The 19,231-nt window shown below is 41.7% G+C and overlaps 1 protein-coding gene across 1 annotated transcript in view; it reads left to right on the top strand.

Moving 5' to 3' along the window:
- Positions 1–10,934, top strand: part of UIMC1 (ubiquitin interaction motif containing 1) — a 143,939-nt gene extending 133,005 nt beyond the window's left edge. The window contains exons 11-15 of the mRNA XM_063086343.1: positions 4,750–4,834; positions 6,910–7,081; positions 8,794–8,857; positions 9,920–9,974; positions 10,499–10,934. Coding sequence (XP_062942413.1) covers positions 4,750–4,834; positions 6,910–7,081; positions 8,794–8,857; positions 9,920–9,974; positions 10,499–10,709 — 587 coding nt within the window. The 3' untranslated portion in view covers positions 10,710–10,934. The remainder of the gene's footprint in view (positions 1–4,749; positions 4,835–6,909; positions 7,082–8,793; positions 8,858–9,919; positions 9,975–10,498) is intronic.
- The last annotated feature ends 8,297 nt before the right edge of the window (positions 10,935–19,231 follow it).

Raw genomic sequence — 19,231 nt, 5'->3', positions numbered from 1 at the left:
GGGTAGAGTATTCTTGGCTGGCAATTTTTGTATTTTAGTATTTCAAATATATCATCCCATTCTCTTCTGGCTTTTAGGGTTTCTGATGAAAAGTCTGATGTTAATCTGTTAGGGGTTCCCTTATAGGTGACTTGACGCTTCTCTCTTGCAGCTTTTAAGATTCTCTTTGTCTTTGAGTTTTGTCAATTTGACTATAAACATGTCTTGGAGAGGACATTTTTGTGTTGAATGTATTGGGAAACCTTTGAGCTTCCTGTATGTGAAGATCTGTATCTCTGTCTATACCTGGGAAGTTTTCTGCTATTATTTCACTGAATATGTTTTCAATGCCATTTTCTTTTTCCTCCCCCTCTGGAATACCCATGATTTGGATATTGGAGCACCTTAGGTTGTCTGTTATCTCTCTTAGATTTTCTTCAAGTTTTATTCTTTTTTCTTTTTTTTATTTTGTCTGCCTGTGTTATTTTGAACAAGCCATCCTCAAGTTCAGGTATTCTCTCTTCTGCTTGATCTGGCCTGCTGGTTAAGCTCTCTGTTGTGTTTTTTAGTTTGTTGAATGAATCAGCTCCCCAAGCTCTGCTACATTCTTTTTAACGGCATTGATTTCTTTGTACATTTCCTCTTTCAGGTTGTGTATACTTTTTTTCATTTCCTTGTATTGTCTACCTGAGTCTTCTAGTATCTCATTTAGTTTCCTTAGGATTGTTGCTCAAAACTCCTTGTCATTCATTTCAAGGACTTCCAGTTCTTTAGGGTCTAGAACTTGAGAGTTGTTGTATTCCTTTGGCGGTGTCATACTTTCTTGGTTTTTCATATTTCTAGTGTCTTTCTGATGGTGTTTAGTCATTGTGGGTAAGGCTATTGCAGTCTACTTGTTCCACCCTGTTGTCTGGAGCAATATCAGGGAGTTTTGTTGAGGCTCAGTTACCTGTTGCTGCCTCAGGTCCTGGGGGGTCGGTAGTGGCTGTGGCCTCTCTTGGGGGTAGGGACTCCTGGCTGGTGCCCTGGGGGTCCCATGCGTGCAGAGGGCAGCAGGAACTCCATGGCTCCGCTGCTGCCTCAGGTCCCAGGAGGCTGGCGACCAATCACTAGCTTTTTAAAAAGTAATATATGCACCTTACTTGATCATCTTTTGTCCTCTCTGGGATGAACACACACCCTGCTTAGGAGATCTCTGAAAACAGATCCTTGACTCCATGTTCAGTGTCCTCTGCATGCTGGTGCAGGGGTCGGGTCCCCAAGTCCTTGGACAGCTGTGCTCCTATGGCTTTCCTGGTCTCAGGCCACACTTTAGTTCTCCCAGGCTGGCATTCCACTCTGGTAGCTCCACAAGTCTAGGGTCTCCATGGCGGTCCCGCTCTCACAGCTCTATAGAACATATGCTTCTTTAAAGCCAGATTTGTATTGCGTTCCTTGTGCTTTTTTTTTTAAGCTTTGTGACTTTGATAAGGTTATTTAATCTTCCATCATCTATAGAATAGAGATAATGATATATGCCTTGCAGGTTGTTGTAGAGATTAGAGATTATGTTTATAAAGTCTCTGGCACAGAGTAGGTCCTCATAAAAGAAGAGGTTTTTTTTCCCCCTACAATTCATTGATTTGATTTAATTTGGCAAATATTAGCATCTAATCTGTGTTAGACTCTGCTGGGAATGCTGAAGAGATAAAAAAACAAGACAAAACCCAGAATTCCTGAGTTCAGAAAGTTGCCTTGCGTAGAAGGGACACTGCCATATAAATGACCAAGAACAGAAATGTGCTAAGTGTTGGGCCGATTCCGTGGCGCACTTGGTAGAGTGCTGCGCTGGGAGCGCAGCAACGCTCCCGCTGCGGGTTCTGATCCTATATAGGACTGACCAGTGCACTCACTGGCTGAGTGCCGGTCACGAAAAAACGACAAAAAAAAAAAAAAAAGAAATGTGCTAAGTGCAATAGAGGTATATATAAAGTCCTAGAAGCAATTAATTCTTTTTCCAGTCCTGTGTGTAGAATGGTTTCTAAGTATTTCTTTTGGAAAAATGCTTGGTAATCAAGATGGGGGACAAATAAAAAAAGAGAAAGAAAAAAAAAGCAACCCTTAAAGGATTCTGTAATCTTTGAGGTGCCAGCTTTTTAAGTATTGATTTCAGCAAGGCACTTGATAAAATCTCTCATGAAGTCCTTGTACATAAGGTAGAGAACCATGGGCTAACTGACAGAATAGGAGGTAGATTTGAAGCTGGTTCTACAACTGTGTCCTGGATGTTTTTCTCCTGCTTTACTTTAATTTTACTTATAACATCTCTGGGTTGGGAGGATCTTAAAAATAGATTGTTTACTCTAACCTGTGCCTAGGACTCTCTATAATCTGGTCCCCCCCCCTTAATATTTAATACAATAGTATAGGAAAGTATACAATGAAAAATATACCTCCTTCCTCTTCCAGTTCCCAAGTGTCCGCTGTCTTACTCCCCAGAGGCAAACACTATTATTAGTTGCTTGTGTGTATGATCTTGTTTTATTATGTATATCTCTTTACACTTTAGGTTATAATTATTTCAGTGCAGGTGCTGACTACCTTAGTCAACTATAAGCTCCTAAAGAGCAAGGACCCTGCCTCATAATATAAGATATAGGAATATTTCCCCAAATTACTTGCATATTGAAGATTCTCAATAAATATTTACCTTATTAATTATTTTAAGGAAAGTTGGACCAGGGACTTAGATGAAGATATAGAAAACATGCTTGTCATATATGTAAATGACACAAAGCTGGAAAAGAGAGCTTAATAACATCAGATAACAGAATCAAGACTGCAGATGATCTCAATAGACTGTAATGTTCAGCTGAAAAGAACAGGGACAAATATAAAGTCCTTTGTTTAAGGGGAGAAAAATACCCAACAACTTAGTTGCCTAAGTACAGAATTAAGAGACCTGTCCTGATAACATTTCATTTGAAAACGATTTGGGAGGATGGGGGATAGATCTTAATTGCCTTTAAGTTCAGTTTCAGCCAGTAGTATACCAGGTTTGTCAATAAAGCAAACACAGCCTTGACTGAATTAGTAGAATATTAGTTCAGATGGGGTAGCTTGTTGTTCTTCTGCTCTCTTTACTGGTGAGACTGCTTGCTAAGTATTGGGTTCAGTTTGGGGTGCCACATACAAATAAAGAAAAACGAACAAATTAGAGTGTGTCTAGAAGATGCTAACTAGGAAGGTAAAACATGGATATAAGAATCAGATCTAGGTTCTATCCTGGGTTTACTACTTACCAATTGTGATAGCTTGATGAAGTCAATTCCTCTCAGTTTCTTCCCATACCTTTAAAATGGGGGAAAAGTAATAATACCAGTCTGGAAGATCATCATAAGGATTAGAGCTAACCTAAGCACTTCAAAAGGCTCTGCAGTCCAAGTGTTAATAGGGATTAGCTTAGCGAATAGATAGTCCCTCCTTTGAAAGCAGTTACATTTTAGTGTGGTAGACAGCTGAGTAAATCCAGGATTATAATGCAGCTTCTTAAGTGTTCAAAGAGCTGACTTGTGGAAAAGGGGGTAAATTTCTTTATAAACCCCCAGTAAATGCAGATTGCTATGTAGCAATAGAATGGGTTTCCCTAGGAGGAGGTGAATTCCCTTCAGTGAAATGATATAGTCAAGTCGAGACCGTATGATTACTTGTCAGGGTTGTTTATCAAAGACATTTTTGTGAGTGGGAGGTTGGATTAGAAGAGTAGGCAAACTATGGCCAGCTACAGGCCAAATCCAGCCAGACCTGTGTTATTGTAAATAAAGCTTTACTGGAACACAGCCACACTCATTTGTATATGTATTATCTGTGGCTGCTTTCCTACTATAATGAGTAGTTATAGTAGTTGTTACAGACCAGTGAGTAGTTGAGTAGTTGTGATAGAGACCCTCTGGCCTGCTGAGCCTAAACTGTTTAGTATCTGGCCTCAGAAAAAGTTTGCTGATCCCTGGACTAGATAAATGCTTCACAACCTAAGTTATTTCATGAAGTGGTAACCTTTCTAAATTCTCTGTTGTGCGGATTTCAAGTGTTAAAAGGAAGGAAGGCAGGGTTTGAAGTGAAATGGTCATAGTTTTTCTTGTTATTGCAAGAATGATGACTGGAAAGCACTTGATTAAATAACCTCCAAGATCCTTTAAGAGATTATGATTTAATAAACAGACATCTTTTGGTGTGAGACAAAGTGTTTGTACATCATCTATGCCCACTGGAATTGGGAGGGTTTCCTAATATAGTGGAAAAGACTGGCTGTGTTAACTTCTGAGCTGCAATTTCCTCAATTGTAATTGGAACACTTTGCAGAATTTTGTAAAGATTGGAGCTTACGTGGGCACTCAGATGTAGCTTTCATTACTACATTTCATTGAGTACCTCATTGGAGTTTATCTCATATCAGACAGCATTTTGGTTGGGAAAATATAAATTTTTTCCTTGAGTGCTTTAAGTGGGGTTAGTACACAAAAAACATGCTTGGTGTGGACTAGATCTTTGGATCTCATGACTTAACAAGTAGGGGAATATTTTGTGGCTGGCATATGTTACAAGTATATGTTACAAGTGTTATTCTCAATACTGGAAAGGTTGAGGCTTCCCAGACAATCCACTTCTCCCAGTTGGAGTAGGGTTTTAAACTTTGCTTTTTCCTATATATTTTATCTTTTATATTTATAGTCCACTGCCGGCTAACAATATATATATATATATACTTTTTTTTTTTTTTTTGGTTGGAAGTGTTAACTCGGAGGCAAAAAGAGGCCAAGAGCAGGAGCAAGAGTAATGGTGGGACAGCTGATCAGACTTCCCTAGACATTGACAAGTAAGTAGGTATGCTGTGTTCACGGATATCTTGTTAACGTACCATTGCTTGGACCAAAAAAAGAGACCAGTTCCTATCTTAACCTTGTGTTTCTGTGACCTGCTGATCACTTCTTTGTTAGATGCCTTTGTTAGAATTTCTTTTTCTTATTCCCAGCTTATGTCAGTTTAGCCTCTGTATCCCTTTTCAGTACCTTAAAAACAATCCTGCCACCCACTCTACTTCCACATTACTCTTAGGTTTCTGTTTTCTCTGAATTTATATTCTGGTGTTTGGTTCTGTGGGGAAGTAGTGAGCATTTTGCTATGTAATAGTACAGAAGTTGAATTGCAAAAGTTTGGGTAATATAGACTTCCTTGGGTTATAGGTTGCAATTTGACAAAGAAAGCCCATTCTAAGGAGGGGATCAGATATTTGCTGCCTCCTGAAAGTAAAGACGTTACCAACGTTACATTAGAACAGTTAGTGACAAAGCAGAAACTGTTATCTTTGAAACACAGATCTTAGACCCTAAATTTCAAGGCTGCCTTTCCCAACTCAGTTGAGCAAAGCTGATCACTTCCTTTGGAATCCTGCTGTAATGTAGACATCCCTCTAGGATTGTATTCCTCACATAGTGTTGCCTCTTTTTTTTTTTCCCTCCCATTTCTGTGTCCCTGGCTAGGCTGTGAGTTATTTGAAGGCAGGTACTTGCCTTTATTCATGTTTATATCCCCAGCATCTAATAAAGTGTGTCTGAGATAGCAATAACAGTAATAGCTGTTGTCCAGTGCTTAATATTATCTGCCAGTCATTGTGCTAGATGCCATATTTACTTTATAACTCTTCACAGTTGTTGATAAGATAGTTATCCTTTCTTTTTCTAAATAAAGAAACTTAAGAAAAATTATATGTAACTGGCCAGAGTGGCAAAGCCTACCCGACTCTAAAAACTTCTGCTCCTTATGCAGTACTGCTGTCTCTCATATAATAGGGATAATTCCTATTGCTTTTTGCATTAATTGATAAACCTTGAAATGTATACTAGTCTAGCTTTTCTCAGAAGGCAAGGTTTTGCTTACACCCTTCCAGATAATTAGGTACTTGAGAGACATATTTCCCTTATTTTAAAGACCTCCAGAGAAATTCTTCCTTATAGTTATCTAAGTCTCTCTTTCTATAGTTACTGAAAAGTAATGGCCAGAAAGAAAAGTCTAAAAAAGCATGCTTTGGAAAGTTTTCTTTAACTTCTTAAAACTAAGATGATCTTATGAATCAGTTAAGTCTGAGTTCTGACAATTATTAGCTGTAGGACCTTGGAGAGAATAGTTTCTTCCTAAAAGGGCTGAAGAATTCATTGAGAAATTGTGTTTAAAGGGCCTTCCACAGGTTCTCACCACAGAGAAAATGCTTAATAAATGTTAATTTTCTTCCTTTTCCCTGAACGATTCCATTTTCACTGATTCCTAACAAACCTTACCTCAAGGACATACATTCATTTCTTTTCCCAAACTCTGCTGTTATAAAAAGATAAAAATAACTGTGTATATAAAATTATGCTGAAGTCTTTGTCAGAACCACATGGTTTTAGTAACTTCCTAGTTAATGTTGCAGGTTATAGAATTAAGGAAGTCAACATGTAGGCACACTTGATTTACTAATCAGATAAGTTCATCTACCATGGCAAAAATGTCATCTTGATTTAATGCTCTTGGTCCTCCCTTTTCTGTTTAAATTTTAACTTCTCTTTGAAAAAACAAGTACACTTAATTTCAGAAGAGTTTGAAAGGATATCTTATGTCTGAAGAGTAATCAGTATGTTTGAAATGGTTAGAAGAGCTGATTTCATTACCATCCCACTGCTGCAACAGCAGGGTACAGAGAAACAGCCAGGGAAAACTGCTAATCACTTAGTCCTTTTGATTGGCATTGGGGTAGTTTTATTGGTGATCCTGCTGAGCAAATCTGCATTGGTTGACATGTCTCCTGACAGAATAACTTTGAGACGTAAAAGCACAATTTGAGACATATCTAGGAGCTAAGAGGCAAAATCATATCTTAAAACTGCCTTTTCTCTCTTTCTTCTGATTGGCTAGGAATGAGAAGTGTTATGTTTGTAAATCCCTGGTTCCATTCAGAGAGTATCAGTGCCACGTAGACTCCTGTCTCCAGCTTGCAAGGGGTGACCAAGGAGATGAGCCTGAAGAGAGTGGTAGAATACGCTCAGCTGTGGAGAGGAAGCAGCAGCAACGGCTAAGGAACCCAAAGGTTTGTGTGGAGTGTTTTGGGAAAGGCTGCCCTCCTGATTCTTAGTTTTAAGAGGCCACAGTTATGTTCTGGGTGTTTTGTTTTGTTTTCCCTCCCTCCCTACTTCCCTCCTATTTATCTTGAAACAAGATTTGTGCTTTTAAAATTATTTTTTCTTTTAATTTAACACATGTTCATTGTAGAAAATATGGAAAGTTAAAAAAAAAATGTAGAGAATCAGGGGCAATCATCACCCATAATCTAGCTACTCAAAGACAACTTTTAATATTTTGGCCTATTTTCTTCTAGTCTTTTTTTTAACACATTTTTAATGTTATCAACACTATTCTCTTTCACTTTCACTCACTCTCTCTCACTCTTTTTCTCTCGCTCTCTGTGTATGGATAACTTACGATGGGGTTATGTCCCAATAAACCCATTGTAAGTTAAAAACACTGTAAGTTGAAAATTTGTTTAATACCCTGATAAACCTATTGTAAAGTCAAAAAATTCAAAGTCAAACTATCATAAGTCCATATGTTCCTTGAGTTACAATGAGGTTATGTTCTGATAAACCCATCATAAACTTGAAAAATCGTAAGTCAAACCATCATAAGTTGAGGAACACGTGTGTGTGTGTGTGTGTGTGTGTGTACATAATACATACTATATATATACACAAACAATATATATACACACACATACTATATATAGTACTATACTATATATAATTTTCTATCTTGTATTTATAAAAACTTAAGATATAGCATAAATACCTTTCTGGATTTATTTTAAAACTGTTTTAAAAAATTGCTGTTAATGTTTGGATCACACAGTTGTTCACTTAACCATTTTCATATTATAGGGTGTCTAGATTCTTTCCAATTCTTCTGTATGATAAGACTGTTTAAAACATTAATCAGTCTTTGTACCACTAATTATTTCCTTAGAATAGATTTCCTGAAGTAGAACTATCAGGGCAATAGACATAAACATTTTAAAGTCTCTTGAAGCGTACTGCCAAATTACTTTCCTGAAAGGATATTCAATTCATACCCCCACTGCCAAGAACACATGCAAGATCAACTCTGTTGAACAACTTACGTGCCCAGCCTTAGGAAGCTATGGGGTTTGGGCCCTGGTCACTGGAAGGATGGATATACTTTCTGGGCCTTGTAATTAGAGATCAGGAAGAGCAAGTCTTGGCTTAGAAATCAAAGATAAGGAAGGAGCTCCATATTCTAGGATTACTAACATAGCAGTCCCTGCACACACTAACATGGGGAAGGCTTTATTTGTCATGCCAGAAGAAAGGGACCTCTCTATGAATGGGGTGATTTAGAGGTATTGATTTGGAGTTGGGGTTTATAGGGAAGTGCTTACTTATACTAGAGAGCCAGTTTATTCTTCTGGCAGCACTGCCTGTAGAAGCTTCCTTGAAACTCTTATTTTCTATTTTTAATCTACCCAAGTCTACCATAGGTCAAAGGCTGCTGTTCTTTGATAAGATTTTAGTGGACTGATTTGGCTTGACTCTGGTATTCATTCCTGGATAATATTCTTGGTATAGAGATGTATTCTCTTCATTATGGTTTACTAGAAAGCAAAAGACTTCCCTAGAGCTGTGCCTCCATGCCTCTTCTTCTGGAAACAGGTGTGATCTGGGCTGAGGAAGTTGTATTTTAGACTCTCTTCCATGAAGTAACCTTTTCATCTATTTTTCTCTGTAACAGGAAAAAGGCCACAGTGAAGGCCGACTCCTCAGTCTCTTGGAACGGTCTGAGCACACGACTGCAGGTGAGGACTCCTGGACGAGTTTTCTGGTCTTATGCCTGAGGCCTTCCAGTGGAGATAGCCACTGCCAACCCCTAGACTATTTGTTGGGGTTATGTGGGTGCACATTTGACCCAATCAGCCAGACTTTGAGACTCTAGGTCATTTAGAAAGTAAAATCAAAAGGAAGATGGGGAAATACCCTGTTTTATTCATCATGTGTTTCATTTCAGGCTTTATAAAGCCTGGAATCAGGACTGCCTGTTGAACTGGGAAGAAACATTTCCAAATCACAGGGGAATGGCACAAGCCTCAAGTACACTTTATGAAGAACAAGCATGGAAAACCAGACATGCAAACATTATTGCCTCCTAATGTTTTGTGCATCATTCATATGTTATCATTAGTGTCCCAACTCCTGAGGGAGTGTAGGAAGTAACTTTGACTTTGTGCCTAGAATTTAGGGAGCATTATAGTGGATTGGTCAAGAGCATTACATAGAGTTAGTAATACCAACTTCATAGATTGCAAAGATTATATCTAGTAAAGATCCAGACATATTCCCTGGCATAAGTATGCTCTTGAAAAATATTAGCTGCTGTTATTGCTGTTGCTGTTGTTAAATTTAATTGGATGTAGATGGAAGAGGAGCTTTTGCTTAAGCCTGGTGAGGTTTGCTTATTGTCTAGTTCTAATAGTTCATTCCAATCAAGCAAATCTGTTGTACATTCTGACTAGAAAAAGGCAGCCTCTCCAAACTTCTCATCCTGCCGCCTCTAGATCACCAGGTTGTGAATCTCTGAAAGTGGCAGATTTCCCTTGGCAACTCCTTATTCCTCAAGTCCAGATTTGAAGTAGATTTGTTCAGTAGCTGTTCATTCAAAAGTGTTCACCTCAGTATCTTTGCAGCTGAGCCTGTTGGATGCTAATGCTCACATTCTATTGGTCTGGGGATTAGGGATCTGAGCTACTTGGATAGGCCTGATGAAAAGCAGTGCCTAAAACACAGGAAGCACAAGATTAGTGAGAAGTGGTATGATTACCAATACTACTTCCAGCATTATTACTTTTTCTCTCCTATCACAGATGCAGAGATAAAGACCAAGCCTGCAGAAACAAGCCTTCAGAAACAAGCCTTCAGGTGAATTGGGGTGTGCACTTAAGTGTGGCTGTCAGTAGTTCTGAAAAGTACAGAATTGGTCCTGTGTTCTGTTGTAGTGTGATACTCAAATTGTTGAAGTAGAAATCACTGTGGAACTATTGAGACCTCTCTCTTTGTATAACTCTTGTTCTCCATATATCTTATCTAGGATAAGAATTGGATGGATAGATTGATTCACTAATAGTGTTAAAGCAAGCAGATCAAAAGCTATGTTTTACTCCTTCCTACCTCTCTGTCCCCATCCAACCCTGCTCTTCTGACCTCAGGCAGCTTGAGAATTTGGGTCTGAATCCTCATTCCCTCAGTGCCTAACTGTGTGGCTTTAGGTGTATGATTTACCTGGGGTTTTCATCTATGAAAGCAGAATGATGTACTTATCTGGTTGGATTTTTACAAAGGTTGTGTGTACTAATAATATATATAAAAGCCCCTGGTACAGTGCATAGCACATTCTTGGTGCTTAGTAGGTATATATTGAACATGAATTTTTCTGCTCTCTCTAGGGTGCCCTCACCAGGGGTGGAAGAGGCAGGCTGCAGCAGAGAGATGGGGAGTTCTCTTGCACACTTCGACTTAAATGAGTCTCCCATCAAGTCTTTTTTGGCCATTTCAGAAGTCACAGATTGCTTAGTGGACTTCAAAAAGCAAATTGCTGTCCAGCCAGGTAGCCGGACACGGACCAAAGCAGGCAGAGGAAGAAGGAGAAAATCCTGAATTTCTAGTGTCCAAAAGGTTGACAAAACCATTAGCAATAGGGGTGGGCCATGTCCATTAAGCCCTAGTGGTCTCCAGTTCACTGTTGAGCAAGTTTTGACCCTGCAGTTCTCACCACCAGCACCCACTCAGCATCCTGGTTTTTATGTTTCCTATGATCTATACAGAAAACTGTGTATAGTATTCTGTTTTATAACAGTCTGTTTGAATTTACTTAAAGGAAAATTTAAATATATTTATCTATGTTTGTACGAAATCTTATTTCAATTTATGGAGATTTTCCGTTTTTCCTCTGTGTTGTGGGATTTGGGGTGGGGATATTTTAATTATAGATGTTGTTCTCAGACTCATAAATTACAAGTTTCTTAATGAATTTCATTACTGATCTTTGACATACGACTTATATTCACTTCATGTGTAGTGTACAGTTCTGAACACTGTGTCATTACGCCCTTGACTGTTTCTGACATCATTCTGGGAGGTACCAGGGGCATTGAATCCTACTTCTTATTCTGCTGTCCCTACTGTTCAGTGACCTGTCACTTCATCTTGCTGTCGTTGCTCAGTTAAGAATTCTTAGCCAGAGCAGAGGGCCTTTGGGGAATGTATCTTTGCCATTCTTCCCAGGAACTTGTAAGTGAATCCTCTGTTATTAGTACCTGTGCAATTATTTTTCCTAAGTAGATTAACCAGTGGGAATGCCAGATATATTCATCTGTTCAAATCAAGATTGGTTCTCTTGCTGCCAAAGGTCATTGCAGCAACAGGAAATAGCTTCTATTTCACTAACATTCCTCAAGTAGTGCACATTCTCCACCACATTGCCCGGGAGCTTCTAGTACAAAACAGAGATGTAGTCTGTTCTGAGTGCACAGGCAGACTTCAAAAATGAAAGGATGTCAAATGGCAGAAGCTACCACCTAAAGGAGAAGACCAAACAAGTATGTTTTAGCCCAGGCTGATCTGAAGACGTAATGAAAGATTGCAGGAGGTGGCTATTGACCAGGAAATGAACTTGGGACAGGATAAACAGGCACATTACTCAGACTCTCCTTACTTCTGATTTATCATGTCCAAAGTGACCTTTCCCCTTTGTTTTAAAATGACAATGAGGTGTGTGTTAGACCTGGGAGTTCACAGATGGGTGGGATGGAAGGAAGATATAGGCACAGGAATTCCGGTTCTGCCTAAGGCACTTTTTCACACAAGTTCTTTGAGTTAGAAGGTGACAAGATGACAGGCTCACTGTCTATTCTTTCTATAGATGATTTTTTGCTGTTGGATGGCACTGACATTGCAGCCAGCATCACATAAATAATCACTGTTATTTTTTAAGCAACTACTATGGTCCAGGCAATATATGTGCCTTCATTTAATCCTCACAGCAACCATGTAAGGTAGGTATCTCCACTTTTCAGATAAGGAAACAGAGGCTCAAAGAAAGAAATAAAGCCACTCTTTATCCATGGCAGTGAGACCACAGTACTCTTCAGTACTAAAGAAAATGCTGTATTTTGACTCTAGTATTATTTTTCTGTTTTTCTTCTGACGAAAAGTAGTTTATTAGTTATGTTCCATAAGCTTAACTCTCGCTCATCTTCTCTCATTAAATGGCAATTTATTGGAGGTGGAGCTCTATAAACAGGGGATAGTGTGTTAATCTTTCGGCCTGAAGATAAGAAAAGAGGAAGGGCTGCTTCTAGAAAATGAATTATTTAGTTTAAAATTGGGTCTCTATAGAACGTGGACCAGTGGTAGGAGGGCATGGATCAACCAGACCAGAACCATACACTTAATTATTAGCTAATGGGGAGTCAAGGGAAGAGCAGCTGCCACCACCCCCACCTTCCCCTAGCTGTGTCTGGAAAGGGCTGCTTGTTTATCCACAGTCTTATTCTCTCCATGCCTGTGGGAGGATCATTAGTGAAAGAGTGAAGAGATAAAGTGGAAAGTGTGTCTTATCAACCCAAGTCTGCACTCTTAGGTTCTGATACAAGTTACTCAGCTTCTCTGAGACCTTGTTTCCTTGTACATAAAATGGGAAAAGTCATAATTAAAGGGTTCTAAGGATTAACAATGTGTATAAAGGCTCTAGCATAATATTAGTCATGTAGACGGTGATGAGTAAGTGCCAGCAGTTGTTACTAATGTGATACTTACTGCTAGTTTTGTGTGTCATAAGTAGTGTTGCAGTGAGGAGTGGAAGGGCCAGAGAGAGGGGGGGTGAAGATGCGAGAGGAGACAGTTCTCAGGGGAGTGAATACTCAGGAGGGACTACCCTAGCTCCATCAACCACCAGCCATCCACAGACAGCATAGGTCCTGGGCATTTAGAGCTCTCTTAGGGTTCTGCTGCATCTTGAAACATGGCAAGCAGCTATCCTGCTGGTGTTGCTGACTCAACTTAATTACAAACACTCTGTTGGCTTTTTCCCCTTCTTAACTCGCTTCCAACTCCACTCTCAGTGCTTGCGGGATCAGGATCAGGACTGGGGTAAGGCGCTGTCACTCTTGGGTTCATGTAAGTACAGGGAACCTGAGAGGCCTCTATGTTCTGCACCATAGGGATCTCACTTGCATCACCCTAATCCTGGCCTGTCCTGGATCACTTCCAAATATAGTATTAGTACTCAAATTAGGTCTGCTTCTCGGGGGGACACAGCCTAAAGCAAATCGTATGTAGAAGTTTGTCTACATGTCTTGCTCATGGAAAACTGAAGCTCAGAGAAGTGAAGAAATATGCCTAAGATCATACAGCTGGTAAATGGAATGGGCTTTGAACCCAGGTCTGACACCAGATCTGATGCTCTCTGTGCTATATACTACACTACCTCTTACTTACCCATCGAGTCACAAAACTAATGACTCAATGGCAATTTCAGGTTTGATTGGGCTCATTCTCAACTGTGAGGCAGGGCAGCTTTGGCCTTAAGTTGATTTTAACAAATGGGAATTTGGGGAAGGGGAAGCAGGTACTTAGTGGGTGAGAGGGCTGGTGGTTGCCAGTGGGAAGACGGAAGAGTGTCTACCCCTAGAGTGGAAAGACTGCTGAAACCATATGTATCAGGAAGGCAGAAAGAGGTTACTTCCTATTAGTTTCAAAAGCCCTGGACTATTGAGGTTGTGGGAGGGCTATTCAATTTAACAAAAATTACCTGATGCATATTCCATGTTGGGTCTAGAACTGGCCCCTAAGGCTCCAAAGATGAATAAGAAACACTCTCTGGAGACCACAGTGCAGTGGAGAAGCTGAATACAAAAAGATGATTTTAATAAACTTGTAAATGCAACGATGCAAAGAAATCCTAGATACTATGAAACCCATAGGCAGGCCACACTCAGACAGGGTCAGGGCCAGGAAGAGCCTGTCAAAGTAGGGCTCCCCATTGTCATTGATGACTGAGCTGTAGTTTAATGCATGAAGAAACAGATAAAAAGGTTGGAGAGGCCAAAGGGGAAGTCATGCCAGACGAATCAACATGAACAAAGACACAACAGAAACAGTTTAATGCACGTAGGAGAGCTGGAAGATACATCCACAGTGTAAGGGCTGTGGAAGGAATGGTGTGAGAGGTTATTGACGGTGTATGTCTGGCTGTGGGCACTTAGGCAGTGAGAAGCAAGCCCGTGAGCAAGCTCAGAGCAGGAAGGGCCTGGCCTCCTGGCCCAGCAGTGGTTCTCTAGCTGGGCCAGCCCCTCCCCCAGCTGATCCTCTCCCCATTCTTTAGTTCCTTCTGGACAGCTGGAGATCGGCACTAAGGGACTATGAGGAAACCTTGTCAGAACTTGTCCTGCCCCTTGCTGGTTAGTGGCCATCTGGTGGCTGAAAAGAACTGCTAGCAGCTGCTGTTCCTGTGCTGTAGCCATGGCTATCCCAGCTGCTCATAAACCTCAAGCCCAGCCGGCCTCTTCCTTCCATTGTCCTTCACCCAGACCTTCCCTGGCACTCTTACTAGGGGGCTGGGACCCCCACTCCTGGGGAAATTGTTCAGGACTTCCAGAAACACAGATAAGGAGCCCTGACAATGCTTGTCAGGGGTGTATCCTCACCCTGGCTCAAGAGACTGCAGACTCTGGCTATCAGAATGAATCACAGCTGGGCGTTTCACATTCAGTTCCATGTTCTTTCCTGACGAAACAAAATTGAGGGAGACTAGAACCCCAGGCTAGTCAGGATGCTATCTTGTGGGTGACACAGCCAAGCTGCCATCCCAATCCCCCACTTAACTGCATTTTAGAGCCTATATACCTGGTTGGTACCCAGTAAACTGCAACAGGCCTGATGTGTGGCATGTTTCCAGGCCTCGACATGCCAAAACTGCTACAGGAACCACTGTCCCTGGTCTTCATCCTGGTGTCATGTGGAGGCCTTTATTATCTGTGAATAATGGTAAGGTTATTGCTGATGAGGTAGCTTGAAGTTTTAGAGTCTGCCCACCAATTTGCCTGAAAGGAAGATTGTTGTGGTCTGCCTAATCTCCTACAGTGGTGCCTAAGATTCTGTGTATTTGTGGAGACTAGTTCAGGAGAAAAACAGCTTGGTGGCCAGCAGCTCTACAGCAGCCTGAGACTCCCCTTCTTCCAGTAGAGAAGATCCATGGTGTGAACCTACTCCTCTCTCCTTGGCCTACAGACTAAAGACTAGATTCTACAATCTGGCTGTCACCTCCTCTCCCATCATTTATGTCTGCTTATGTGTATCTTCTTTAGGCCCTTGGAGTTGCACCCCATTCCCTGAAGGCACCTATGTGTTTGTGATCTATGATTTTGTACATGCTCTCCTCTTTGTCAAGGACCACCTCTGTCAGCATACAGCTGTTCTTCCTTTGAGGCTCAGCTTCCGTAACTTGCCCTGCCCACTCTCGGACACAGTTAGTTCATCTTGTGTTCCTACGTTGCCTCTTGCTCATTGGTACTTACCACGTTTGGGGAGGTTATTTATTATACTGCATATTTCCCAGACTAGGCTCCAGCTCCTTTCCAGGGGTGAGCCACCACCACCTTGGAACTCGAGAATCCGAGTGTTTGTAAAATAAACAGAGCTCCTAGTTTTGCAGAAGGGATGTCCCAGGACTGTTGACCCAATTCAGGGCTCTAACTTCCTGTGGTCATCTTACTTAAGTTTGCATCACAGTTCTGCCTACTCTGGGCTTCTGTTAGGGCAGACTTGGAAGGAAGTTCCTGGTAAGCAGTGAAGGAAGAGGGTGTGGCTTGGGGACATTATAACTCAAGTCGTTTCTGAGTTTCACTTTTGGGTACAGACCGTTGTCACTGGGGTTCTTCACATTGAGAGAGAAGAGCTCAGATCTGAGGAGAGTAACCAACTGCCGCATCTCCTGGGTAAGTGTTTCCTTGGTCAAATTCCAATCTGCTTCATCCTCAGGACTCTTGTCCTCAATCCTCCTGCTTGGCCCACACCAGAAGAAGTGGAGGCTGGAAAGAGTAAGCCAACTGGACCATAATGGATGGGAGCTCCCCCTCCTCAGCAGGGCTATCTTTCAGGAGGAAAGCTCACTCCATGTAGCTAGTTTAGCTAAGGGAAGACAAGAGACCCTGGGCTGGGTTCTAGTGATAGAGCAATGAAGAAAACATATCCCTCCCCACAGGGACTCTCAGCAGGAAGAGACAGTCCTGAAATATTTACCAAGAGTGTAAATACTGGGGTTACCTGGAGGAAGCTTCACAGTCTCAGGCATGTAGAAGTGTTGAATAAATAGGGGAATAAATGAGAATGAGTTAGTGAGTGAGTGAATGAGCTAGCTGGGCTTCAAAAGGAGAAGGCCACATGTGTAGCCCTTAGCCCTTTCCAAATGTAATTGCCTCAGTTTCCTCATTTTATTCTTGAAACAGACCTGTAACATATAGGATGAACACTCCACATTCCCCTTTGACAGATTTGGAAACTGTAGGAATATGTGATCTAGGAAAGATTTGTTAGAAACTGATTTCTTGGTTTATCAAACAAGAAAAAACTCCCCCTTACCGCCACTTCCAAAAAGCTGTATTAGAGGGGCCGGCCCATGTCTCACTTGGGAGAGTGCGGTGCTGATAACACCAAGGCCACGGGTTTGGATCCCTATATAGGGATGGCGGGTTAGCTCACTTGGGAGAGCGTGGTGCTGACAACACCCAGTCAAGGGTTAAGATCCCCTTACTGGTCATCTTTTAAAAAAAAATGAAAAACCCAAAAAGCTATATTAGCACATACCTATGCCAAATCCTGTGCTGAGCATCAAGGATGCAGAGGTGACTCAAGCTGGGTGGGACTGGGAGGTGAACAGACTAGAAACAGAGGTGTCAGGAGGCTGTTGGATGGTCTAGGGCAGTAGCTGTGGGAATGAGGAGGAGAGGATACATGGGAGAGCTCTTTCACAGAGCATGAGATCCAATTTCTTAGAGAAGGTAAGGGTCACGAATGTCCATGGGCAACCTGAATGGCTGTGTGAGTGAGCAAACCCTTTTGATGCCTCCAAGCAAGCTGGAGAACAAAAGAGTTTTGTAGGGGAAAAGTGAAGGAGAAAATGAGTGTTGCTTTGATTGTTGAGTTTGAGGAGCCTCTCCAGCATCAAGATAGTAAAGTCTAACAGACCATTGGAGTTTAGGATTTGGCTCAAGACCAGGTAGATTTGGGAGTCATGACACAGAGGTCTTAATCAAACCTTGAGGGTGGGTGAGATAAAGGGAATGTGGAGAAGAGGGGATGGCCAGAAACTTGGGAACTCCATTGTTTAAAGGGATAGAGGAGAAGTTATTGACAAGACAGTGAGGCTGGTTGTTGAAGCCAAGGAAGAGGAGAATTTTGCTGCAAAATCTCATGGCTTTGGGTGCCTGAGAAAGGGTAGCGAGGATGGGGATTGAGGAAAAGGTTTGGAATTGGGCAGTTAGGAGGTCATAGGTGACCTTGGGGAGGACAAATACATGGGAGTGATGGGGGTAGGGGATGAGGAAGGGTTGCAGGGGTGGGAAGGTACTATCTTTCCAGAAGTTTTGCTGTTGCAAGGAGTAGAGGTAGAGTGACTCAGTAGACAGATATTGGGCCCTCTATCCCTAAAGGGCACCTGAATCACTGAAGGCTCCCTTGGGGACTACCTGGAACAGCAATAGCACCTCTAGCTTGGGTGAACAAAATACCTGACATTTCTGCAGTCCTTTACATTGTGCAGACCATTTACTCCTTTAATCCTCACAACTTAATTTCTTTCATGTTGTAGAAAAAGAAATTGAGGCTCATAGAATTTTGATTCAGATTCAGCTAAATAAATCTGAACATGCACTCTGAACAAGGTTCTTTTGCTTTCATTGTCTCATTTGCCCCACACAGCCCTTTGAATTATGTTGGCCGCATTTCACAGATGAAGAAAATTAGGCCTCAAGGTTGAGAGACCTGGTGCCGATGCCTTGTGGGGAGCTGGGTCCTTGGCTCTGAGCACAGGGCTCTCTCTGCTCTGCATCACTGCACCTTCCAAAACCCACCCATAAGCGGACATTTGTGTTGCACATTACATTTCATAAAGCATTTCCCCAGGTGTTACTCCATTTAGTGTTCACAACAGCCTTGGGAGGATAGATATTATTTCCTCCTGTTTTACTGATAAAGATCCTGAAATTCAAAGAAGTCATAAATGATTTGCCCAAAGTCATGCCATTAGTGCAACCTCTTTCCGAAGCACAGATACACTTCTGTCCACATCTCCCTGTCACCTTCAGGATGAAATTTATGTGCCTTAGCCTGGAATAAAGTCTGTCCTTAGTCAAGCCTTCCTGCTTCTTTGGCAGGTCTTTAGTCCCTTCTTACCTCACACCTTTTGTTCCAAAGCTCTAGCATTCCTTGACCTCCCAACCATAGCAGCATGTCTGTCTACTACAGGTATTCATCTCTATCACTGCCTGTGCCAACTGTACTGTGATTGTTGGTAAGGCTGTGAGATGCCTGAGGGCAGGACTTAGGTCTGCTTCTTCTGTGCCCCAGCATCTGGCATGGTAGACATTAGGAACCCATGAATGAATGAATGTAAGAATGAGTGAATGGCGTTTGAACTTGAAATCAGCCTTCCCAGTGCTGTAGCGTTATATATATGCTTCTGGAAAGCAAGGGACTTCTGGTTGATTACTAAAGGATCTTTGGTGGTTAGAAGTTCTGAATCTGCCCACAGCTTCCTTCCTGGTCCTTTTCAGAAGAAAGGAAGTTGAGGGTTTGGGTTATAGCCTCCTAGGGCTTTTAGTGGAAGGGTTGACTCGCACTGTCCCTTTTCTCCTATAGGTAGCCATTCCCCATTGTGGAACCACATGGACTCCATTGGGCCTGTAGAATTGCTGCATGGAGAAGGAGCCCCAGGCTGCCCCCAGGAGGGCTTGTCCTGGCCCTCTGACAGCTCAGAGCTGGTAAGTTCAGCACTGGGTTCCCAGCTCGTGCTTATTCAAGGCTGTCAAGAGTAGGACGACTGAAAATGCCATGGGGACCTGGGCTCACGCCCATGCAGCCCCTTTCCAATTTATCAAGACTTTCATATCCTATCCGGTAAC

The sequence above is a fragment of the Cynocephalus volans genome, chromosome 2, assembly GCF_027409185.1.
Source record: "Cynocephalus volans isolate mCynVol1 chromosome 2, mCynVol1.pri, whole genome shotgun sequence".
NCBI classification, from domain to species: Eukaryota; Metazoa; Chordata; class Mammalia; order Dermoptera; family Cynocephalidae; genus Cynocephalus; species Cynocephalus volans.
This window is presented reverse-complemented; position numbering and strand designations above follow the sequence as displayed.